We start from the raw sequence: 27,917 nt of genomic DNA on the forward strand, positions 1-27,917 counted from the left end.
AGAGAAGGCAGTGATCCTGATGAAATCTTCACATAAAATATTATAAAGTTACTGAACTTGATGGTGGATACCTTATCCTTGTTCCAAAAGACCCTGAAAAATAATTTGCAATAGCTCAGTGGGAAGAACTTCTAAATCCATTAATCTTTTCTGTTTTCTTATTCATTTGAAAATTTTTCTTCACAATTCCATAATAATGAATGTTTCTGAAAGGCATTGTGTTAGGAAGAATTCTTGGAGAAGTTGGACCTCATCTGTACAGGTCTGTGTGCTCAAGTTATATTCTTTTAACTACATCTTCTCATGCACATGCATTTGTAGAAAAACCACATAAAAATATCTCATTTTCTTCTTTCCAAAGCAATTTGGACTTGACTGCTCTCATTATTCATTTGATCATGGAAACAGATGCTGATGAAGGTATGGTTTGGATTCCCATTAAGGAAAGGTTAGTGTCTATGATGAAGCTGCTTTGGAGTTTCCTGTTTATGTTAGAAAAGTAATCTTTCTTCTCATGTTTCTGAATACAGGCTTTAAATTATTGTTAGTGTCTTACTGGCAGTGTGAACCCTGAGCTGCACTTAGATTTCCAATTTAAAAATAAATGGATTATTTCCAGGCAGATTTGTCAGGAATACTTGTCATTTGTTTGCTGATACCTTCTCCATGTTTTTCTCCTCCATATTCCTGGCACTTTTATATTTCCCGAGGCTCTGCACAGAGCATGGAACTGGTTGGGGATGGCTGCATCCTCCTAGATATGGAGGCAGCTTGTCCCTAGTGCTCTTCATAGTTTCCCAGGTAGAACTGTGCCACAAAATAAGAGCTTGCTGCCAGAACTCATTTGTCCATTTTACTTTAGCAGACAGAAGGCCATGTAAGCAGTAGTGAGGTTTAACTGTGGGCCATGAGAAAACAAATTATGCTCCTTTGTTGTTGTTGTTATTACCATTAATTTAGTTCCCACAAATTGAATCCAGAGGTGCTTATACACTGAACCCCATCTTCGCCCTTTTTATGTTGTGTTTAGAGAGAAGTTCTTGCTATGTAGAGTCTTGCTAAGTTGTGGAGGCTGGCCTTCAAATTGAGGTCCTGCTGCCTCATCCTCCCAAATCAGTGGGAATTTCCTAGTATCGATTTTTCACATCTATATGCTCCTGAGCTACTTAAATTTTAAGACTTTGCTTTTCAGATGATATTATGTTTCAATACATGAAAACACAAATCAAATCTTAATTATTACATATCTGAGTAAATACATACATTGCCCAGGAAAACATTCTGCCAGTAAGTTAATACAAATTTTTCTAGAATGTAGGGTGGGGGCACAACTCAGTTGTACAGAACATACCTAGAATATGTGGAGTCCTGGACTTGATCCTCAGCATTACAAGGAAACAGAATCCAGTATCAAATTTATATATGGACATCTTGAGTCTGGAGAAATAACAGTGCATTTTGAAAGCAGGGAAGAAAACCTGGCCTCCTAGAAGATTCATATTTCAAGGTTAGGTGGAATATTTATCCTTTAATTAACACTTTAAAATGGAGTGAACCTGAAACTATTTTAATTATAATTCTGTTTACCAAAATGATTTCACATATTTAACTAAAAAATCCACATGTATTCCTGCTGTTATTTAGTATCTGAATTTGTCTCACATAGGACAAATTCTGACCTGATTAAAAAATGACTAAAAATATAACTGTATAGGTAGATTCACATAGTCCCACAGTTCCATCACTTATCTGAACAGGAACTGTCAACAGACTCTAATATTCTGGTAATTGTTAACCTCTGTGAAATAGGGATAGAGTTGACCAGATAATAAGAGAACTCTATGAAGTTAACCAAATTACATCAATAAGGATCTGTACAATTTTGAAATAGAACAATTCCATAGTGCCCATTCTTTGTAGGAAGACTTCCGTGATGGGCATATATGCTTCATACTGTTTAAACCACTGTGTCTCCAGCACATACATAATGAGACTCCTGACTATGTAGATGAGATGAACTCAGAGCTCAGGTCATGGACTTTTCAAGGTTGCAAGCTTATCCTTTACATGCAAGATCATATAGGTACATTCTTGCCATCTGACTTCAGAGACTGCAATTCTTTTTTATTTATTTATTTTTTATTGTAAACAAATGGGATATATGTTGTTTCTCTATTTGTACATGATGTAAAGGCATACCATTTGTGTAATCATAAATTTACATAGGGTAATGTTATTTGATTCATTTTGTTATTTTTTCCCTCCTCACCACCCCTCCCACTCCTCTTTTCCTTCTATACAGTCCTTCCTTCCTCCATTCTTGTCCCCCTCCCTAAACCTAACCCTAACACTAACCCCTCCCACCCCCCAATATGTGTCATCATCTGCTAAACAGTGAGATCATTTGTCCTTTGGTTTTTTGAGATTGTCTTGCAGAGATTGCAATTCTTAGCATTTTCTCTTTGAATAGATTAAAAAAAGTACATGTGTTCATGAACAAAAGAGAATAAAGGTAACACAAAACTAATGTAAATATGCATTGTCTAAGGTGTTGATTCTTTTTGGAGGATTTTATTTCCAATGAAATCCCAATGATTTTAATTTACCAAAAAATACACAGTCCTTACTATATTCCTGCCATGTAATCAAGATAATGGTCAGCATGAAAACAAGAAATCACTCTTGCAGTAAGACCTCACCATGAGAAATGCAAGGTCATAATGGAAAAATTTCTATATAATATGGAATTTTTCATTTACAGTGTAAAATTTTATACTTTTTATCAAAGATAATCCAGCCATGATTGGGAAATGATGGGAAAAGTGTGAGAGAGGGATGGCTTCCAAAGGGTGCCAGGGAACCTTGAGTATTGGAGTGGGAAATGGGGCATTGGGACAGGTCCACAAGTTAACCTCATGGACTATTATTGACTGAGTTGGGTGAAACTTAATATTTATGATAATGAATTTCCTTACTTTTCTTCTCACATGTGTATTCCATGATTCCTCACTCCCAAAGATGGAAAAATACAAAAACCACATGACATTATTAATGTAAGAAATGCCTTTTACTCTGAAGTTGGATTTGGGATCTTGGCCAACACCATCCTTTTTCTGTTCCGCCTCATAAAGTTTCTCTTTGACAGAAGGCTCAAGAACACTGATGTGATCACTGGTCTCTTGGCCCTAACCCACCTGCTGATGCTGCTCACCATGGGGTTCATAGCTACAGATACTTTTACATCGCGGCAGAGACTTTGGGATGACATCACATGTAAATCACTGATCTACTTATACAGGTTTTTGAGGGGCTTCTCCATGTGTGCCACCTGCCTGCTCAGTGTCTTCCAGGCCATCACCCTCAGCCCCAAAAGCTCTTGTTTGGCAAAGATCAAACATAAATCCCCACCTGAAAGCTTGAGTTCCTTTTTTTCTTGTGGCTTTTTTATATGTCCTTTAGTGCTCACTTCTCAATTTCTGTGGTTGAAAACTCCAATGTGACCTCACACAGCCTGATATTTCTCAGTGATTCCTGCACTATATTACCTGTGAATTACTTGCTCAGGCATGCATTTTCCATACTGGGTGTGTTTCAGGATGTCTTTTTTTTAGGGCTCATGGTGCTCTCAAGTGGGTACATGGTGACCCTCTTGTGCAGGCATAGGAGGAAGTACCAGCACCTTCACAGCACCAACCTGTCTCCAAAAGCCTCCCCAGAACAGAGGGCCACCAGGACCATTCTGCTGCTGATGGTCTTCTTTGTACTCATGTACTGTTTGGACTGCATTGCCTCCTCCTCTAGAACTCTGTGGAACAATGACCCTATTAGTCATTCTATCCAGATGATGGTATGCAATGCCTATGCCACAATCAGTTCCTTGGTTTTCATCTGTACTGATAAACAAAGTGTTGACTCTTTGAAATGCTTGTGAGGGAGGAGAGTAAATGTTCAATCTTTGCAAGATGGATAAATTATCTGAATTCACCACTGCACAGATTTGATACAATTAATCATGGAGTGTTGCATATGCTCTTTCTGTTGAATGAGTAGATGAAGTGGGGTATTTTATATGAATACTTTGAAAACTGTAAATGAGAAATAAATCCAAGATTATTATCCAAATGGCTCCAAGATAAACTAAGAACTTTATAGTTCTGATTGATGATTCAAAAGGAGCCCTGAAAGGCAATTATCACTTACATTATGGATATTAGCTCATATGTGAGAGATTGGAGCAATGCCTAATAAATCAATAGTCTCAGTAACCTCTGTTATGCCTAATAGAATGTACACATCTCATAATACTTTGGTCAAGTGTACTTTTATGAATATAACAAAAAATCGAATACAGGGACACAAATTATCATTTGAAAACCATTGCTCATGGAAACAGTTTAATATCCACAAGCATATGAATGTGTAAACATGTAATCTGGATATACCACTCAGCAGTAAATAGGAAGGAGATTCTGATGCAAAGTTAACCACAGATTAATTTTCAAGTTATAATGCCAAGTGAACCATCATTTACAATAGAATCAACACCGTATAAATCAACACCTAAAGGGTAGAACTTGGGGTAGTATGAAATATAAAGACAATATAGCATATTCCAGCAGTTAAGAAAGGAGTGCATTTGGGAATTCTTGTTTAATGTATACAGAGATCAATTAGGAAGCATATAAATTGGACAGAGAGTAGAGACTATGCATGTACCTAAGTTTGAATGTCCTTAATTCCACTGATCTGTTCTATTTAACATGGTTAAATAGTCAATTTTATCTTTTCTGTATTTAACCATAATAAAATGTTTCAATAACCTTGTAGTCAATGGTGAGAAAAACATTCCCTGAAATTACAAAGAAAAGAGAAAGGTTTCTTAAAGTGCCAAAATAGAATTTTGCAGTCATTTGAAAATATTTCTGCAAAACTGTGCCAAACCACCCATGCACAGTGACTTAATTGTAGCAGCTGGGGAGGCGGAGGCAGGGGAATCATTTCTGAAAAACAGCTTCAGCAACTTAGTGAGGCTGTACACAACTTAGCAAAACGCTGTCTCTAAATAAAGTTTGAAAAAGGACTAGGGGTGGGACTTACAGTTTAAGAGTTCATCAATGGCCTTACAAAAAAGGCAAATCACCTACCACTCCATTTTCATGTCAAGGACTACTAAAGGATGTCAAGGATCAGGTCCCACAGCAGTCCCATAAATGCCCCAAACACTTGAAGTCTTTTCTGCTGCAAAACCTGCAGGCACCCAAGTCCTGAGAAGTTTAGGGAGCTGCCAGGGAAACTGTAATACTGCACAGAACAGAAGCCCAGCCACTGAAGTCCTCCCTCCACCCACAATGATGCTAAGTATATAAAGGAGGACAAATGGAAGGTCCTGGGAAATGAGAGTGGGCATGTTGTGTTATGTGCACATAGAATGCTGCATCAGCAATCCCTCTATTATACATAATTAGGATGCACCAATAAAAAAAACCTGATGGATCATTACCACCAGATGAATTTAAGAAGAAATGCTTGAAACTTCTAAGTCTAGAAGTAAAGGAATGATAGTAATCACTATGGAAACATAAAATCAGGTCTTTGATTCATTAGGAGTTGCATTTTCTATTTCCTTTCCTTTACAGGGGGAGACAGAAATCAGGGTCAAGTTTTGATCTTCCTTATATGGATATCCAGTTTACCATCACCAGTCATTGATGATACTGTCCTCTCAACTATGGATTTCTAGCAGTCTTTTTGTGAGTATATTGGATATAGATTATAGATACAGATTCATTTTCATTATCTCCACTGTGATATAAGGTATAAAATCCCATATAAAAATATGCAAATACATATTATATATATACAAATATATATATAAGTATATAAATATATTCATAAATAATGTGGTGTTGCATAAAACATACATATGCACATATGTTTTCTATCCATATACATATATATTTTGTATATATTTAATATATACATGTGTATATATTCATATATTTACACACATACATATATACATATATATTGACATGTATATATGTATAAGTTTGTGACTGACTGTGTTTATGCCAATTCCACGTTGCTGGTGAAATAAATGCAGACCTGAAAATATGAATATAATAGAACAAAAGAGGAAAAACCTTTCAGGACATTTCAACAGTAAACTTACTAATATTCAAAATCACACCCATGAACATGGGAAACAATAGCCAAAATAGTGCACAGGGATGAGACCCAACTCCAAAACTTCTACAAAACAAAGGAAACAATCCACAGAGTGAAGTGACAACCTACAGAATGGAAGAAGATATTGGGAAACAATTCATTTGGTAAAGGATTTATATTTATATCCTAATGACAATGACCACATAAACAACAAAAAGTAATTCAACTGAAAAGTAGGCAAATGATTGAAACAGTGAACAAGTATAATTTAACTGTTCAATATTTTTAGTCATCAAGGAAATTAAATCAATATTACAATGACACTCATACAATGCTGGTGGGGTTGCAAATTAGTGCAGCCACTCTGGAAAGCAGTATGGAGATTCCTCAGAAAGCTTGAAATGGAATCACCATTTGACTCAGCTATTCCACTCGTTGGCCTATACCCAAAGGACTTAAAATCAGCACACTACAGAGATACAGCCACATCAATGTTCATTGCTGCTAAATTCACCATAGCCAGATTGTGGAACCAACCTAGATGTCCTTCAATTGATGAATGGATAAAGAATCTGTGGCATATATATGCAATGGAATATTACTCTGCCATAAAGAATGATGAAATTATGTCATTTGCAGGCAAATGGATGAAATTGGAGAATATCATGCTAAGTGAGATAAGCCAATCTCAAAAAACTAAAGGACAAATAATCTCTCTGATAAGCGGGTGAGGACATATAATGGGGGGTGGGAGGGGTTAGCTTTAGGGTTAGAGTTAGTTTTAGGGTTAGGGTTAAGGAGGGTGGTAAGAATGGAGGAAGAAAGGACTGTATAGAGGGAAAATAGGGGTGAGAGGGGTGGGGGGAAGGGAAAAAATAACAGAATGAATCAAACAACATTGCCTTTTTAAAATTTATGATTATAAAAATGGTATGCCTTGACTCCATGTACAAAAAAAGAAACAGCATGTATCCCATTTGTTTACAATAAAGAAATATTATAATGACTTGTAATCTTGTTCTAGTAACACAGTTATTATGCAAACAAACTATTTAATGCTGGTGAAGATGTGGAGAATAAAAGGAGCTCTCATAGTGAGTGGGAATATAAATCAGTTCAACCATTAGGAAGAGTAGTATGCAAGGCTTTGAAAAAAATTTAAGTAGATCTACCAAATAATCCAAAAAATCTAATTTCTGATGTTTCCTAATGGAATGAAATCATACATGCATGCCGATGTTAATTGTAGCAGTATTCAAAACAGCTGAGATTTAAAAAGTTCAGGTACCAATCAGCAGATGAATGCATGAGATTCGCACACACTGGAATTTTATCCACCATAAATGAGAATGAATTGCTGTTATGTGAAGAAAAATGAAAGGAAATGCACGACCTTGTTAAGTAAAATACACCAGACACAGGAAGACAAGTACTACCTGTCCTCTCTCCTAGGTAGATGATAAAAAGTCAAAGTCAACCTGAATGTGACACTGCAATTAATAGAGATTGAAAAAGAGTGGGGGGTGGATTAACAGAGACTAGATTTGATTAGTGAATTCTTCACACATTCATGGAAGGGTCACACTGAACCCCATCAATATGTATGGTTAATACATGGTAATAAAATAATTTGAAAGCACATGAAATTTAATGACTCGTTGGTACAGTATTACACAAGTGAGTAATATAGATAACCAACAACCAGAAGAATATGTAAGAGAGAAAGAAAGGTACAAAGGGTATACAAGAATGTACAAGGGATCTAAAACCAGAAAACAATTAAATGGAAAAATAAGTTCTTATATGTATCAATAATAACCTGGAATGTAAAATTCTCAATAAAAAGACATAGACTAATAATATTATACTAGACTCTTGTCTATACATACATACATTCCTAATACAAATTCTGAGTTATGTGCAAATATTTTGTATTTTCTTGTTATTATAAAAACCTTGATGATAACACACTCATAGAATAGTGCAAAAACCAAATGTACAGCCCCTTGAATGAAATATGCCAAACTCAGAAAGACAATTACCATCTCCTATGGAGATGTGAAAGGAAAAATTCAAAATTCAAATTGAATATGGAATAGAAATGAATAGAGATTGAGAAAAGTTTACTGAAACCCCAGAAGCACAGTTCCTGTGTCCCTTTCCATCCTCAAAACAATCCCACTGCTCCATAAAGTCATAGCTGGAGGCCCTGGCCACATATTTCTAACAATGGTAGCACACAACATCGGGTTGCATACATCATCTAGGGGGCAGATGGGATCACATCCACATAGACAGACCCACTACCTTTTTGCAGCAGTCTCATTGTGGAGGAGGAAACCAGATTCCTGAGGTGAATCAGACCCCAAATCAAAAGCAGATCTGCAGAACAAGGAAAGAGTCCAAGTGAGCAAGGGCCCAGGTAATTCCAGGTAACTCCATGCACAGATCAAGGTAGGAAAAATGTATTCTCCACAATGAAGTACTTCCTTGGTCGTCAGGACATCCTGAAGATTGTGTGACAGACACGAGTACAAGAAATCTCCAAAGAGGGGGATTGAGCCTCTAAATAAAAGAACGACAACAACAAAAAATTGATCTAGAGAAAGAGGATGCCAACAGGGGAATAGAAACCCAAATTCCCACAGAAAGCCCTCTGGGATTTTGTTAAAATATTGGATACATAGTCCTAGGATAAAAGGGAAACAGAAACCAAATAGAGAAAATACTGTTTGATTTGGAATCATTGAGCATGCAGGGAGTTTGGGATATACAAATCATCTCCAGGAAAAATTCAAAAATTATGGACAGGGAAGGAAAATGGAAATCATAGGCCCTCCCCATGTCTGAGTCATACCATAAGAATCTGTGACTAGATCCATTTTATTTTCTAAAGTGTTAAATCTGATACATTTTTTTTTTTTGCCTTCTACCTGCAGGCATTTAATACCTGGTAGAAGTTGCAAAACCTTTGTTTCCTGTCCATTCTTTGTATATCTGTGCACCTCTGTGTATTGTATGTTGTGTTTACATATGTAGTTGTGTCTATGTCATACATGCTACCAAAATTAGCATATAGATAAATGAGTGCTTAGAAATTTTAAAGCAGAGAATGGATCCAAATGCCTTTCAGTTCATGTGTCGTTAAGTGGTTAAATAAATATGAATAAAGATGTCTTTAAGATTACTAACCCACAAGTTTTCTTGGCCACTCGTCAATCAAGAGATCATTGGTTTCTATAAGATATTTAAAGTACAATGTCCTCTGCCTTTAAGGATTTTTCTTTGGCAGGAATTACTGACTTAAATTTCAACTAGACTTATCTGATACCTGGTTTTTCATGGGTAAACTAGGTTAAAAATATGTAAATGAATTTTTCACATAAATGTAGTTTTCCTTCATAAGTATGTTTTTATAAGTTGTTGGTAAATATGAAAACACAGTAAGATTGCTTTGTTTCTTGGCCTCCACTGAAAACAAGGTTACTAAGAATTAAAATCTAAAAGGTATAATCTTCATTGTGAAAAGTACAATAGTTCCAGTTGTGCTTGAAGTACTGTGAAACAAAGTATTACAACTTATGAAAAATGATAAATTTGTAAAAATTCAGATATTTTTAATGATTGTTTCTGAATGGAAATTTAAGAAAGGGTCTCACACTGGAAAAGAAATACAAGGAAGAACAGGTATGAAAATATACGTTAGTATGGAAAAGTAGAAAGCATGGTAAAGTAATATTCTTATGCTGAATTCCAAGATGAAAAAGAAGACAAAATAAGGACATTCTACAAAATAACTTGTAGAAAATCTAAGAAAGTTGCAAAAGAACTGTGGAAGGTAAATCTGAAAAAGCTCATGTATGGGATTAGTTAACTTAATAAGCAGAAAATTATGCAAGGTTCTCATTCCTAACCTGTAATGTACTAATTCTCTGTTGAGAAAAAATGGCCCCTTAAAATAATGATCTGCATTTCACCATCAAGGTAATTTCCTGTGTCTTCTAAACTTTAAATATAAAATTTTAAATCTTATTCTAAACTTAGTGTTGAACGTCAAAGATAATAACTAAACTTAGTTAATAAGGACATCACTGACCCTAACCATTACTGATATCTTTGTATATGAGACAAATTACACACCCTTTTAAAATGTAATGCTCAGGAGAATATTTACCAAGTTGGTGTTCTTCAAGTTAAAATTGTTTTTAACAATAATCTACTTCAGATTTATAGAGAAAATAAACAATTTATTATTGATTATTATTATAAGAGCTAATAAAATTGCTTTTTATTTATGTCATTTAATATTTTTTAACTGGATAAAGGTAGTCTGCTATCCTATATGTATATATTTTGATATATGTATATATTTGCATTAACTCTTTAAACTGAATTGGGAATTTAAATGCATTTTTAGAATAATCAGAGTCTGATTTGTTGAAGTTTAGAGCTCTCCTTTTCTAAAATAAATATTTGTTACATTTTCATCATTTGTTCTATTTAGTTTTAAATGACAACAGAATGCATTTTGATTCATTGGACATAAATGAAGTACAACTTTTCATTTCTATGGTCGTACACAATGTAGAATCACACCATTCCTGAAATCATACATATACATAGGGTCATGAGGTTTGTCTCATTCCACCATCTTTACTTCCCCCACTCTCCCCTCATTTCCCTCTATACAAATCAACTTTCCTCCATTCTTCCCTTAATACCCCCCTCATTATGTGTCAGCATTCGCTTATCAGAGAAACCATTCAGCCTTTGAATTTGTGGGATTGGCTGAATTCACTTAGCATGAAATTCTCCAATTCCATCCATTTACCTGCAAGTACCATAATTTTATTCTTCATTATGGCTGAGTAATATACCATTTGGTATATTTATCATAGTCTCTTTATCCATTCATCTATTGAAGTGCAACTAGTTTGGTTCTACAATACACTTATTGTGAATTGAACTGCTATAAACATTGACGTGTCTGCATCAATGTAGGATGCTGATTTTATGTCCTTTGGGTATAAACCAAGGTGTAGGCAGCTGGGCCAAATGGTGGGTTCATTCCAAGTTTTCTGAGGAATCTTCATACTGCTTTCCAAACTGGTTGTACCTGTCTGCAGCTTCACGAACAATGTATGAGGGTACTTTTACCTACATCCTCACCAACACTTATTATTACTTGTATTCTTGATAACTGCAATTCTGACTGCAGTAAAATGAAATCTTAGATGTGTTTTGATTTGCATTTTTCTGATTTCATAAGATGGTGTTTGTTAATTGATTATACTTCTTTGAAGTATCTGTTTAGTCCCTTAGCCCATTTATTGATTGAGTTATTTGTTTTCTTGGTGTTAAGCTTTTTGAGTTCTTTATATATCCTGGAGATTACTGTGGATTTCTCTTAGTCATTCTTTTTCACGAATGTTTCAAATGTAATGTTATATTATGTTAACTGATATTCAGATAGATTCAGGAAAAAAAGTGGGAGAATATTGTAATGTGATATTTAATTAAAAGGCTTTAGAAATAAAGCTCATTACCTAAATTTGTCATGGCCTCACCTCACCTGAGTTAAGGCTCTGCCTCTCACCCTACTCCATGTTAGGATGGCTACAAAGAATACCACAATTAAGCCCAATTTAATTTATGTTCAAAAGATAGATTTTTTTTTTGTTCTAAAATTTACTGTGATCTCAAGATAAACAGGTGTATTATACATAACTAATTGAAAGACTGGCATAAAAATGTATTTCTTCATTCACAGCTGTTAGAAAAACTGAATATGGTTTTACCTTTTTGCATTTTCTTTTGCATTTTCCTTGTAAAACTTTGTAAGTGCTTCCTGTTGGTATTTGGAAGAAGCACTGCTTCTAAAAGAAAAACCTGAGTTAATTTGAGACAATAATGCATGACCTACAGGACACATAGATATAAAGCTGATTTCTAATACTATTAGTGACCCCAATTACATTGAAGGCATCACTGTAAAATTACAGTTATTGTAGTTATAACCAGTAAATTACTTCACCACTGGTGAAACTGACCTGCTGGTTATTTAAATCCTCAACGTGGAGACCACATGTGAGGAAGTATAAGGGCAAAGGAAAAAACAGCCAATAGTTGGACCTTGCCTTCTACAGTCAGCCAGCAACCAGGGAACAATGGGATCCCCAATGTCCCTGCATCTCCATGAGTCACCTGACTCCCTGATCAGAGGGAACTGAAATTACTCTTGGAAAGAGGAAGACAAAGAGTGCAAATTCAGAAAAGAGGAGATCCATTGAAAAGGAAATGTCTCTTATGCTTCCCTGGGAAGCCACATGTGGTCAGCAAAACCCTAACCCATCCTGCCATATGGCATAACAGGTAGAGAAATATCTAAAGAAGCCAAGGACTTCTCCAAGGTTCCCAAGATTGATCCCTGACAAATCTCAACTGATGCTAACAGTGGAGAGGAAAAAGTTCAGTGGTGAGCAACTTGGTCTTAGACAACTAACAGGATGATACACCCAAAGCACCGTCATACACTGACATTTAAACGATAAGTACTTATTTTATTGTTACATGAGATGTACCTGTGTGTCAGTCCTTCCAGAAGTAAGTGAAAGTGGGAGGACATAAACACAGGGTTTATACAGGAGTGCCTGATAAATATCACAAAAATTTCTGTCTGAGTGACAGGTGTCTTTTGTGTTAATCTGAGACCTACAAATCTTCCTAATGCCATTCAAAGGCCACCTTCATCTCTTTTTACCTTGTTTGTGGTTATGATTATTATGAGCTGCTGCTCAGACTTCCTTCTCTGGAGTTTGTGATTCATCACTTGCAGTCTGGTTATTTGGTTTAAATAAAGACCTATAAAATAAGACAAGTTTCAAAGCTGGAAATGACCTTACTGAGTGCTCCTATTTCCTGGGATGAGTATCCAAACTGCTAAAAAGGGAGAGATATTTATTATGGGTAAATTCACAATCAAAATATTAATATATCTAAGATGCCTGGCAATTCCAAAGGTACATGAACAAAAGTGAAAATAAGACCAAAAGTTAACAAGGAAAAAAGGGGAACTTGGGTGAAATATGAAGTCTGGTAAACCATTTATAGAATAGAGCATGTAGGCTTAATTGGCATGCTAGACCCAGTCATAGGCATTTTGAGTTTTCCAACCTGTATCCAATCATGGGAATTTTAACCATAGCTTTTGCCATTGTCTTAAACAATTTCAAAATTATTTGATCACATTGATCATTAGCTTGGGTTCCTCCTATCAGAGCAAGGGCAATGCTGTGGTGGGACAAAAACACGTGGATGATCTGGCCAAGAGTGCACAAGGATAGTTCTGCAGATCTCCTTGTCAGGTTTGTTCAGCAGCACAGCCTTCTGCAGAAGTCAGGTTTGCCTTTCTCAGTTATTTCTGGGCATGTGTTTAATTCCCATGGTAGCCCAGTATTTCTAAAGGTATCAGGAAGACTGTTTTGTGGCTCTTTTTCTTTATTGATTTTAAATTGTCCCTTTGGTAAAAGGCTGTCCATGTCACACAAGGTCCAGATGCAGACATTTACCCTCACATCCCTCACACACAGTGATAGTTTCTCCCACATTGTGATGAGGTCACAACTGTGGAGTTCAGGTGAGAAAGAACTGCTTGAGGGACAGGCAATGCTATATGCTCAGCACTGATTTGAATCTTCCATAATATTTGAGCTGATCACAGCACTGTGCAGCTGTGGTTCCAGTAACTCAGGCAGCTTAAGCAGTAGGCTCAATTGAGCTCAGGAGTTCAAGAACAGTCTCTGCAACAGAGTAAGATTCCATCTCAGAAAGAAAGAAAACCACATATTTGAATATTATCTGGTGCACAGTATTTATATCTGACATTGAGGGAGGCAAAAAAAAAAAAAGCACCAAATGCCTTCATTCATCCTCTGGCTAGGGTAGACATTCCAGGAATCAGAAGAATTAGGAGTCTCTGGTGTCTGTGGGAATCAACATCCTTGGGAATTTTCCACAGCACCCTCAGGAGTGCAGTTGGTATGTCCACATATTACTGCATAAGGAAGGGGATGGCTTTGGCTGTCCTCCAGAAGTTGACCAGTTCTGCCACTGAACAACTTTCACATTGACCTTGTAGACTTCAGTCCAGCAGCCTGACTTCTTTAGTTATGGCCTTACAACTATAGGTGAAAACACATATCCACTTGCTATCCAGCTATGTTTATGAGCTGGAAAGATACAGAAATAGGGTTGGGATTTTACTCCTTGATTGTCTGCACAATTGCTGTGACTCTCACATGCCACTTTAGAATGATAGTCCTTGTTGTAGCAGCAATACTGATCATTGGCAAAGTGCTGGAAGCCCAGGCCTTGCAGCCTGGCTGTCAGTGGTCAAATTCAGAATTTTCTCCGCAATTTATTCACTTAATTTATCTAGGACTTAGTTTTCTGCACTACAAAGAGGAGATCATAATACCACAATTCTCATAGCATTACTGTGGTCATTGAGAGTTAATATACACACATGCTCTGCATGCACACAGATAGTAACTGCTGTTCTTATTTTTTCAATGTGGATTTCTTTATAAATTTGACTGTCATCCTTGTGCAGGGGTCATAAGAGATGGCTGTGCACCCTGCCACTGTCAGTATACACATTGCCAAATGAACACTATTGTTAGCTCTCACCCACTTCAACCATGAAACAGATTTTGTGTCTGTTCTACAACTGAGGCCAAAAGAGTAAGACCACTATATGGAGACCACAAGGCCAATAGAAGGTGAACCTGGATATGAATTAGATCCGTGTGTTTCCAAGACACCTGAGCGCTCTCCTGTACTGACTCCTGTTTAGCCGCTGCTAGTTTTCCTACCCTCGCTATTATTCAGATGAAAATAAAATAATATTGAAAGACATTAATATATGAAAATTCATATGAAAGAAATACATTGAGAATACAAGGTAAAATTATGAGTGGAAAGGCTCCTGGAGTTAAAATGGAGGAAATTTCATTATCCTTACTGATACTGGTTGCTCTAATCAAAGAAATGAACCATAACAGTAATCATATCAGGCACATAAAGAGAGCTGTATTTGTGCAAATTTTTCCTCTTGCTATGACAAAATACCTCTTCTGAAGTGCATTTTTCCAGCCAAGGAACACTTAAGGACACTGAAAGCTATCTGACTTAGTCATGCACCATAAAAAAACAGTCCATTAGCTATTTAGCTTTATTTTTTCTAGGGATTAAACCCAGGGAAACTTAACTACTGAGAACATTCCCAACCCTTTTTATATTGTATTTAGAGACAGGACATTACTAAGTAGATTATAGGCTCACTAAGTTGCTGAGGCTGAACACACTTGCGATTCTGCCTCAGCCTCCAGAGGCACTGGGTTTACAGATGTGTTCCACTGTACCGGGTAAGACTTAGCAACTTTACAAAAATAATTGTTCAAATTACAACTCCTTCATGCTCACCTGGAAATTACAAAGGAGGGTTCACCCAGCACTCCATAAACATTTCCTCTCCTTCCCCAATGTGGATTGGAAGAACTTGATTATCCGCTTTTCAGTGCTGATTAGCATCAAAGCACTGACGGTGGCAGAGCCATTGCCCACCAGCATCTGGACCACAATACAAGCTGGATCATTCTTCCACATAATTCTAGAGGAGGATGAGAAAATGCAGTCCACAAAGTACATGACCACAAAGAAACCCATGAGCAGCAGGATGGACCTTGTGGCCTTCAGCTCTGGGGATGCTTTTGGAGACAGGCTGGTGCTGTGAAGGTGCTGGCACTGCCTCTTATGCCTGCACAAGAGGGTCACCATGTACAAACTGAAGAGGGCCATGAGTCCTATGAAGAAAACATCCCAGAGGCTTCCTATCAGGGAAAGGAAGGTGTTGAAGTAGTGAACTTTGGGGGAAACCCTGCAGAATTCAGAGAAAAATAGTAAAGCTGATGTGTCATTGCTGGGTCCTCCAATGTAAACTAAAACACAAACATTAATGAACATGTTGAACACCCAGAGAAAGAGAAAGCAACACAGACTGTTCTGTGGAGATGTCTGGTTGAATTTTGCCAGAAAGGAGCTTCTGGGGCTGAGGGTGATGGCCTGAAGGACACTCAGCATGCAGGTGGTGCTAAGAGACAGGCTCCTCATCAACCTGTATAAGTAGATAACTGCTTTACATGTGATGTCATTCCAAATGTCCTGAATCCCAAAAATGTCTGTGTCCAGGAATGTCCTGATTAATAGCATCAGCAGATGTATTAGGGCCAAGTGAGCAATGGTCAGATCAGTGGGTTTGGACCTGCGCTGCAGAAGGAACATGATTTTGTGGAAGAGAAGCAGGAAGATATTGGCTGCAATCCCAATGACAATTTGGGAGGAAAAGACATTTCTCAGAGCAATAAAAATGTAACTTGTATTGCTTTTTGTCATTTTTTTTTCTGGTGAAAAGAAGTATAGAGTCAATGTGTGAGGATAACATGAAGATAAGTTCTGTGCATCACAATTATTATAAGCTTCAACATTCCCAACCAACAAGAATTTCCACATCAAAATATGTGGGTACCCTTTAGTGCACCCCTTCCAAACTCTTTTAATACTGAAGCCCAACATCTTCTTTTTAGCACTATGCCTTGTTTATCAGAGTACAGCAACACTTAAATTGTATTTGTGTGTGCACAAACCTGATAAAAACCTGAGCATGCTAGAATTTTAAGTGAATTCAAATGAGGCAAATTGCAGGAATGTCCAAATAGAACTCCCAATGAGAGGGTGTCATTGGGGCAGCCTCATACAGGTCTATGCATTCAGTGTTCTTCCCTGGACTGTTCATCACCAGATTGCAGGCAAAACATTGATATATGTGGACTCAGATGTTAGATGCTTGCATTCATTTACTTACTTTTTGGTTGTGGGAATTGAACCCAGGTTTTCTCTACCACTGAGTGTAATCTGCAACTTGTTTAAGAATTTTACTTAGAAACAGGGTCTCATCGAGTTGTGTAGGGCCTTGCTAAGTTGCTAAGTCTGCCTTTGAACATGTGATACTCCTGCATCTGCTTCACAAGCTGCTGGGATTACAGGTGTGAGCCACTGCATTTCACACAACCTAAATAGTTCATTGGGTGTACTTTTTAGTGTTTTAAATAGGAGAGAGGAATGTACCCTGGCCCTGAGACAGGCATTTCTATAAGAAAGCAAGATTTCATATCTTAATTTAGGAATGGTATTTCTACAGAGGTGACAGAAAAAAATTATACTAAACAATTTAGTGATGACATCTTCATGTAATATTTTCCTATAGCATGAAGGATTTAATTTTATTTCAATTAATTTGAGGTGTATGCCTATGATGTACACAACATTTTAAATGAGACTTGTAGCATATTTGCATGATTTTATCATCTGATAAACAAGTAGATAAGGCTATCAGATATTTTCCTAGTTACCTAAAAAATTTTCAGTATAATCAGTTACTAATGGTGAACAAAAATGACAAAGAGTGAAGTATTTCAAAGTTTGGGGAAGTACCATGGTGTAAAGTGGAAAGTAAATAGTCACATTAAAAAATTAATTTCTTGCAAATTAATAATTTACTAAAAACAATTCTGTATATATGCCTTCAGCAAAAAGAGACTACTCCCTTGGTGTGCCCAAGAGAAATAGAAATAAATGCTAATGTAATGGTCCAGTGGTCTCCTCTTTTTAGGAGCCACAGACTGTCATTTGTAGCACAGCATTACATGGTTTTCATCTTCTATGTGGCTTTAAATAGAATACGCCCATTTCTGTATGCCTATTTCAAGTAAGATATAAGATATACAGTGCTGTTTTGATAAAATTTCTTTAAGACAATATATACTGGATATATAATATTTCACAATGTCCTTTAAAATGATATAAAATGAAATAACTGATTCCCTTCTACACTGTCACTTCTGTGAAATACAGGTTTTTCTTGAATTCTGTTGAAGTCAGTTTAAAAAAATAAACCACAGAAGACCAAACCTCAGGAGGAAGTGTCACTCTGAATTATCTCTGGGCTATGGACTGAGGGCACAACATAGCTAAGGGGCTGGCAATCCTGTCTGCGTGATCATGGGAGGGAAGTTTTGAGCTGGAAGGTGCCACAGACTTGCAAACATGGGAAGGGTGTCATGAATTCAGGGGAGCATTATAGAAAAACCAGTGGAATATTATATATATTTTTTCCTTTATGAGAAATGTCCTAGTTATAGCTGAAAAACCTGATCTCATTTTCTCACTGTCCTGTTCAAAAAATGTGGCAGAGTCAGAAGTTCTCAGGAGTCTCACATACGCACTGTCTTCCTTGGAGCCATCAGGAAAGGAAGGAAGCAACTGGGTGTCTGCAACTGTGCAGATCACACACATGTATATCAGCAAGACATAGAGTCCACTTCATACATTTTACATGTAGTTTTATTATAAAGAAAGTAATGTGTCTACTTCATTTCTAATTTATCAGTTTTATTATAAAACATCCTGAAAGTGTGGAAATTTCATAGATGTGAGTTAAAAGGAATTCTCTTACCCATGCTCTGTTTCTTGAGGGATAGGGATTTTTATTTACATGTTATGATTTAGTTTTGTATACTCTTTGATGCTACTCTATCTCTCTTGCCTTCCTCTCATTTTTTTCTATTGCTGGCCACCAAATTCCATTCTCTCTTTATATTCTTACTTCCATTTTTCCACCAACTTCCTCATTAATAACATTCTACACTGCCAGTGCATCTGCCCTGTTCTCCCTTTGAAATTGTAAACAGTGTTCTACCCTCCTGTCTCTTCCTATTTCTCCTACTCAAGTCTATCCTTACGACCACATAACACAAATGGATGTATATAACTTCTGCCCCTACCACCAATGCCACACAATAATTAATATGGCAAAAGTCATAGGCAACTCCTATTGTCTAATCTAATATCAGATATTTTATGATGATTTACTCTTTTTAACAATGGAAATTTCTAATCCTACCATTTCTGCTTATTGTACCAATTAACAACATAAATATCAAAAAAGAAAATATGTTTCTACTTTACTGTTATATAGGTTTGCATAGATTGTTGCTATCATTGGGCTTCCCACCAGTATGTGAGGTACTAGTACCATAGATGGACTCTAAAAAAATTGTAAGGTAGAAACTCTACAGCTTCAGATCCACCCAGATAGATGGGTAGACATAAAAGCCATGTGAAAAAGCAGGGGAACACACCATCCAAAACAATGCAGATTACCTCAACAACAGAGTGCACTAATACCACAGTGGGGGAAACTGATGAGTAGAATTCAGAAAAATCATGGTTAAACTCATTTACAAGGTAACAGATGACATAAGGAATGAGATCAGAGAGAAAATACAAGTAAAATATAACATGAATATGGAGCTTGAGATCCTGAAAAGGAATGAGTTGGAAATTCTGGAATTGCAAGAATTATTAAATCACACTAAAAATGCATTGGAAAGCATCACAAGTGGACTGGATCACTTAGAAGAGGGATTCAGGCAATGAAATTAAAATAAATAATCTTGAAAATAAAGTTGACCTTGAAGAAAAGATATTAGGAGACCAGAAACACAATCTCCAAGAAATAGGGGATACCTTGAAATATGAAACTTTATCTATTTTCAAGAAAGAAGTCCTGGAGGAAAAAAAAAAAAGGAATGCACAATATTGCCAATGAAATATTTGAAATTTACCCAAACCTTTAGAATAAATTGGAAAATCAGATACAGGAAACACACAGGATACTAAATATACAAAATTACAACAGACACTCACAAAGGCACATTATGAAAATGCCTAACATACAGAAAAAGAATAGAATTTTAAAAGCTGCCTGAGAAAATGACACGTTACATTTTGAAGAAAACCAATGGAGATCTCACCTCATTTTTCAAATCTGACACTCAAAGCTAGGAGTCCTGGAATTATATCTACCAAGAACTGAAATAAAATGGATTTTAGTCAAGTATTCTATACCCCACAAATTTCAGCTTCAGAATTGTTGATGAAATAAAAACCTTCCATGATGAATAAAAATTAAGAGAATTTATAGCTAGGAAGCTTGCACTAGGAAACACACTCAATAAAATAATACATGAAGAATTAATTAAAAATTACAAAGAAAACCAGCAAAGGCAGAAACTACACTACAAGAATAGTCAATCAAAGGAGAAACTAATTCAAAATAAAAACCAGAAATGACTGAAAAGGTGAGTAATAAAAATATCTCAATAATAATATTGAATATAAATGGCCTAAACTTATCAATCAAAAGAAATAAATTCACAGATTGGTTTAAAAAGCAAGAACCAACCATATGCTAGCTCAAAGACTCACCTCACAGACAAAGATATCCACAGACTGAAGATAGAAAATATGGGGAAAAATATAATTTATTCTAACTCACAATAAGATGGGAAGGTCTAGGGTAGTAGAGAAAAGTTCGGAATAGACAAAGGAAAATGAAGGAAGGGTGAAGAAATGGTAATAGGAAAGATAATAGAATGATTTGGCCATTTCTTTTCTATGTTCATATATGAATATATGACCAATGTAATTCCCAATAATGTAAAACCAGACAATGGGAAGTTTTAGTCCATGTGTGTACAATATGTCAAAATACATTCTACTGCCATATGCAACTAAACACACACACACACACACACACACACACACACACACACACATTATCATTAATCTGGAAGTGGTAAACAAGCAGGAGTTGCTGTTCCCCATGTTAGATAAAGTGGACTTCAAGAAAAGTTCATCAAGTAGGACAAAGAACATTTCACACTGTTTAGCAGAATTATGCATCAGGAAGACATAACAATTTAAAATAATTATGCTCCAAACTATGGAGCATCCATGTACATAAAGGAAACATTTCTCACTTTTAAGAATTAAATAGACCACAACACAAAAATATCGGGTGACTTTAACAGAACTCTGTTAGATCAGTAAACAAAAACTTAAAAAAGTAGGTATAGAACTAAAAATACAATTAGTGATTTAGGCTTAACAGACACATGTAAAATTTTTATCTATTTATGACTGAATACACTTTCTTCTCACAGCACATTTCTCTAAAATTGACTATATATGGGCCAAACATCAACTTCTAGCAAATGCAACAGAATAGAGATAATACCACACATTCTATCACACAGTAATGGAATGAAATTAGAAATAAATGATAAAATAAAAAAAATTAAAGCTACTCCAACACCTGGAGACTATATAATATACTAGTAAATGACCAAAGAATAGCTAAGGAAATCAGGAATGAAGTAAAAATATATTATAGTTGAGTGAGAATAGTGTCACAACATCAAAATCTGTAGGACATTATGAATACAGTTCTAGGAAGAAAGTTCATTTCCTTGGACTCATTCACTAAAGTATAGAAAGTAATCAAGCAAATAACCTAATATTATAACACAAAGCTCTAAAGAAAGAAGAAAAAACACCAAAGGCAGGAAATAATTAAAGTAACAGTCAAAATAAATCAAATTGAAACAACAACAAAAGGAATTTAAAAAAAAAAAACAAAATGTTGGTCTTTGAATAAATTGTTAAACCTCTACCAAGCTAATGAAAAAAAGAGAGAAAACTCAAATTCCTGAAATTTGTGAAAAAAGGGTATATCACCAGTGACACTACTTAAATACAGATGATAATCAGAAATTATTTTGAAAATGTACACTCCAATACAATAGAAAATAATGAAGACATTGACAAATTTCCTCAAGACATTATGATCTATCTAAATTGAATCAGGAAAGAAAAAAAATTAAACAGATTAATTTCAAGCAATGAAGTTGAACATATCACCAAATTCATACAAAAAAGGCCAGACCAGAGGATTCTCAGCTGAGTCCTATCAGACCTTCAAAGAAGAACTCACACCAATGCTCCTTGAATTATCACATGCAATATTAAAGGAGGGAGACATTCCAAACTCATTCTACAAATTTAATATTCATCCTGATACCAATAACATTCAAGAACACATCAAGGAAATAAAACCTCAGACAAATATTCTTGGTGAACATATATGAAAAATTCTTAATAAAATACTGGAGAATCACATTCAAAAACATATTAAAAACATAGCCCACCAAGATTAAGTGGTGTTAATCCCATGGATGCAAGGTTGGTTCAACATATGGAAATGAAGTGCATTTCATACCCAAAGGAAAGAGTCACATTATTATCTCAATAGATGCAGAAAATGTATTTGTCAAAATACAGCATCCATTAATATTCAAAACTCTAGAAAAAGTAGGAATAGCAGAAACATATTTCAATGCAGTAAAAGCTGTATGATAAACTGAAGGCAGACATCATTCTTAACTGAGAAAAATTCAAAGCATTTCCTATGAAAATTGGAACTAGACAGGAATGCCCTCTTTCATCACTTTTACTCAGTATAGTTCTAGAAATACTGGCCACAACAATTAGAAAAAAGAAAAAAAGCAAAGGGATATGAACAGGAAAAGAAGAGCTAAAACTGTTCATATTTTCCAATGACAAAATTGTATATTTTGAAGATCCAATAAACTTCACCCAAAATCTTCTAGAACTCATAAACAAATTCAATAAATTATCAGGATATAAAATTAACATGCATGAATTGATTGTGTTCCTATAGACCAATGGTGAATCAGCTGAATGAAAAATCAGAAAAAGTATCCCATTTACAAGAGTTCAACAATATAGAATATGTGGAAATCAATGTAACAGAAAAGGGGGAAGACCTCTACAACAAAGACTAAAGAAAATTAAAGAAAAACATTGAAGAAGACCTTACAAGAAGGAAATATTTCTTATGTTCTTTGAAAGGCAAAATTAATATTGTTAAAATGTCCATTCTGCCAAAAGGAATATACAGATATAATGCAATCACTATTAAAGTTCCAATGGAATTCCTCATGAAAATAGAAAAAGCAGTTGAAAAATAATTTAGAAAAATAAGAAGTCTAGAGTGTCTCAACTCACAGGACTTCAACAGGAACCTGGAAGGGGGGAGCAGGGATTGGGAGAGACAAGAGACACGAGAAATGGAGACAAGACAAAAGCCTGATCAAGTCTCGTTTATTAGGGGAATAAACACAGTGAATATAAAGTACAAAAACTAATCAGGGGAAAGTGCACGAAGGCAAGACTAGTCCGTGTGGCAGAACTCAAATAAGAAAGTGTAGTTGGCCAGTCATGAAGCACCATGCAATCTAGTCTGATGCACCTAGTATAGTCTAACAGTTGTATGTGCAGGTAGAGACATGCCCCGCCAGCATCCGGCAGGCACCATCTTAGCTCAGCATGAGGCGAGGCAGGGAGCATGACCATGAGGCAAGGCAGGCACATGACCTGCTGGCTCTGGACAGGTCCCCCTTTTTTATTTTATAGAGCTGGAGTGACAATCCCTCGGGAACTGCGCCTGTCTTAGGTTGTCCGTGCCAGAGCAACATCCTTACCCGTCATTGGATAATGAGGCTCTAGCCCTCATTTCCTGTCTTAGGTTGGTATGCACTCCCACAAATCTTACCCGTCATTGGCTGACCAGTTCAGCACACAGGGGTGATGGTCTATTACTATCTAATATTGATCAAATGTTGCACCATCACAATCCATCATCTCCATTCGATGTTAATGAACCTGAATAGGTTTTGCCTGTATAGCCTCAATTTGAGCTTTGATGAAAGCCATAATCTTGTTGAATGTCAAAGGACCTATAGATATGACTAGCAGCAAGCAAAGGAGGGGACCTAAGAAAAAAGGAGATAGGGAAGGAGTCCACTGAATCCAGACCATAGTGGATTATCAGCCAGTGCTTGTTGGCATTTTCCTAGGTCTTCTTGCAGCTGTTTGATCTTGTCTTTAACGATTCCTGACTTCTTGGCATAGAAACAGCACTTCTCCTGCAAAGCCAAACAAATGCCTTCCTGTTCGGTAGTTAGAAGGTCTAAACCTCTTCTATTTTGTAGGACCACTTCTGCCAAGGAATCTACCTGATCTTGAAGATCTTGGATGGTGCTTGAGAGTATCTGTACATCAGAAATCAATTGTCTGGATAATTTAGTATATTGAGTAAGAGAGACCCCCAAACCAGAAGTACCTGAGGCCACTGCTGTAGTTATTCCAAGTCCTGCAAGTAGAGGAATAAAAGTGACAGCACTTTTAGGTCCCCCCTGTAATGTAGTCAATTGTTGGTATAGGGACAGGCTCATCTCCTGGAATAATGTCTACATCTGGGAGTAAGGCAGCTAAGACACATAGTCCAGTCCAGTTGATAGGCAGTTGAGTAAAAGCCTTATTACCTCCACAAATGAACACAGTGCCATTAGGGTGGCACAATGGCTGCGAAAGATTGAATGTCTCAGAACAACCACTAAAGGTTATAGTCCCTACATCTAAATCCCAGGTATTCTTATAGCCAGGTGAAAAAAAGCAAGTAGTATTGGAGTACATGAATGGCTGTACTAGAAATGGTGGAGTCGGTAAGCAATTTCTACCACAAAACTGGACCAAGATGCATCAAGATTGGTCATAGTCTTATAACTTATCACTGTGAGGTTGGTAGCAGAGTTATTTCTATAATCAATTGGGATAGCTAGTGGAACAGGATATCCTTGCTGAAGGCAAAGCCAACAATCTACAGTCAAGGGAGAGTTAGACTGATTAAGCAAGGTGTGAGAGGCCTCAAGGATGTCGTATGTGACAGGGTCTATCTCAGAAGGTCTGTGGTTGGGTAATGCTAGTGGGTGATATAACAGACTGGGATGCAGTTCCTCGAACATCCGTTGAATTTTTCATGGACTTGCTTGGCTCTATTAGAATCTTGGGGACCTCCTCTGTCAGACACATGTAGGGGTGCCATAGTAGACCAGCAAACTGTTTTCCCCACTAGGTCTGCAGGACATGAGGTAACACTTAATTTTCCAGGGTTATTAGACCAATCCCCTCCAGTTGATCCTGGATGGGACTTTATTAAGGTAGTAGTAAAATAGGTTTGGTTCCCTGAAGAACAGGTCTGAGTTGAGGAATAACAAGAGCTATGGAAGGAAGTGTGAAAGGTCGTGCAAGAACAAGGTGCATATTTGCCATTAACTGAGGGAATAATCTGTGGTTTTTCGATACAGTGCCACAGTGTATGTGTCGTCCAAAATGTGATGTGACTGCCACAGTCTATATGCATTGTTTCGGGAGATTACCGATGTATGACGACTTGTAACTTGCCTCATCAGTACTCAATATAAATCCTCCCTCAAACTTACATGGTTTGTTTTTGAGCTCCAGTAAATACTCACGAGCATTAGCAGGGTCCTCAAACCATGCATGGCTGTAGGAGAGCAGTGAACAGGCAGCCATCATCCAGAGAAGCAATGTTTTGCTCATTCCTGTGGAAGGAGAAGAAAAGACTCTCAGGGATAATTTTTATCCCTGGAGGAGGTAACTTCATTAACTTGGTGCACAAGGCACTCTGGCAGCCATCTGGCTGCATCAGCTTTTTGAGAGAAGATCCAGACTGAACCTCGACCCCAGATCAAGACTGGGTATGGACCATGCCATGAACCATCCAGTGGATCTTTCCATTTTACCATGGAAAAATGCTTTTGAGATTCTGGGTGCCAGAAACGATCAGCCGCAGATTTCCCATGATCATCCATTTTTTAAAAATTGAGAATGAGTAAAGCATGATTGAGTATATTACAGGGAGAACCCTTGATTGGGTACCATTCCCCCTTTTTTATTTTATCAATAGTAGTTTTAAGAGAGAGATGTGCTCTCTCAACCATTCCTTGGCCTTGAGGATTATAAGGAAATCTGGTGACATGTTGAATTTGTAATTTTTCACAAAATGTTTGGAGGGTTTTTGCTGTATATCCACGGCCAATATCTGTTTTAATTTGTTTAGGTATGCCCAAGACTGAGAAACAATGTAATAGATGGGCAATTATGTGTTTCCTTGCTTCTCCAGCCTGAAGTATAGCCAATATAAATCCACTAAATGTATCTATGCAAACATGAATATATTTTAGATTACCAAACTCTAAAAAATGGGTAACGTCCATTTGCCACACCATGTTAAGAACAAGGCCTTTAGGATTAACTCCTAGATGTGGAACTGGTAGATGAGTAGCACATGTGGTACAGCCTTTTACTATTTGCCTTCCTTGTTCCCTAGTGATTTTATAGAGTAACCTAAGAGAGTGGGCATTTAAATGATGTAGGTTATGAGTGTCTTGAGCTTGCTTAATATTATGTGAAAAAGCTACTGCAACCATTTTGGTAGCTGTGTCAGCAATTCTATTGCCCTTAACCAATGGCCCCAGAAGGCCAGAGTGAGCTCTGAAGTGTCCAATAAACAAAGGCTCCCCTCTATTATGGATGAATGTCTAACACTGAAGGAACAGTGATGCTGTTTTAGAAACATGTCTGATCTGAGAAACAGTTTCAAGGAGTGGCACTGAGTGCGCTAAGTAGGCACTGTCTGTGTAGATATTAAGGGGTTGATTGGGAAGGGCACATAAAACTGCAATAAGAGCCTGTAATTCAACAAGTTGGGCAGATGTGCATTTCATCTGGAAAGTGACAGTTCTATCAAGGAAGGTATAAGCAGCTGTTCCTGTGGATGACCCATCAGTAAAGACAACAAGAGCGTTGTGTAAGGGCTCCCTTCTAATAATACGAGGGAACACAAAAGGATGTAGTTTGCAAAACTGAACCAATTTATTTGGTGGATAATGATTATCTAGATCACCTGTGAATGAGGCACAAGCTATAGGCCAGGTGTCAGTATTTTGTAACAGCCAATTGACCTGAGATCGGGTGTAGGGTTGAATAATCTTATATGGTTGTATTCCAAAATATTTTCTGGAATCTCCTCTCCCCATGACAATCAGGTCAGCTACTGCATCATAATAAGGCAATAGCACTTTTTTTGGGTGAGGAAGGAAGATGAATACACATAATAGGATTATCTTGCCAGAAAAGACCAGTTGGAGTGATGGAAGTATTAAATATAATGAGCGTTAAGGGACTAGAATAATCAATATTGGTAACAAATTGACCTGCAATAGCATCCTCCACCTTTTTAAGAGCAGCTAATGCATCAGGAGATATAGTCCTGGATGATTGTGGATTAGGGTCTCCTTTTAATATCTCAGACAATGGTTTTAACATCCCTGTGGTTAATTTAAGGTATGGTTGAAGCCAATTTATATCACCTAGAAGTTTCTGGAAGCCATTAAGTGTATTTAAATGATCTCTCCTGATTGTTGCCTTTTGATTAATAATCCTAGGCCCATTGAGCAGGAAACCTAGGTAAGTATAAGGGTCTGGTAGCTGAACTTTTTCTGGAGCAATTTGTAATCCTACTGTAGTCAGCTGCTGTTTAAGCTGTGTGAGACATAGTAATACCTGTTCTCCTGATTGTCCTGCTATGAGTATATCATCCATATAACAAATAATATACATTTGTTTCCAAGAATCTCTAATAGGCTGTAAGGTATGAGCGACAAATTTTTGGCATAAGGTTGGACTATTAGCCATTCCTTGTGGCAATACTTTCCACTGATATCTTTTCATAGGTTCTCTAAAATTTATTGATGGTAGACTAAAATCAAATCTTTTTTGATCATCTACATGTAGAGGGATAGTAAAAAAACAGTCTTTGAGGTCAATAATTACCTTAAAATATC

At 36.7% G+C, this 27,917-nt stretch overlaps 2 protein-coding genes across 2 annotated transcripts in view; one reads left to right on the forward strand and one right to left on the reverse strand.

Moving 5' to 3' along the window:
• Window positions 1–27,917, forward strand: part of LOC306650219 (vomeronasal type-1 receptor A8-like) — a gene marked incomplete at both ends in the record, with an annotated part of 160,433 nt that overhangs the window by 75,219 nt on the left and 57,297 nt on the right. The gene's annotated exons all lie outside the window — the stretch shown is intronic.
• LOC306650440 (vomeronasal type-1 receptor 90-like) lies at window positions 15,673–16,620 on the reverse strand (the record flags this gene model as incomplete). The annotated part of the gene is made up of 1 exon (XM_079122468.1): window positions 15,673–16,620. The coding sequence occupies one exon, from the start codon at window positions 16,618–16,620 to the stop codon at window positions 15,673–15,675; it is 948 nt and encodes a 315-aa protein (XP_078978594.1).

The sequence above is a fragment of the Sciurus vulgaris genome (assembly GCF_902686455.1).
Source record: "Sciurus vulgaris genome assembly, chromosome: 19".
NCBI classification, from domain to species: Eukaryota; Metazoa; Chordata; class Mammalia; order Rodentia; family Sciuridae; genus Sciurus; species Sciurus vulgaris.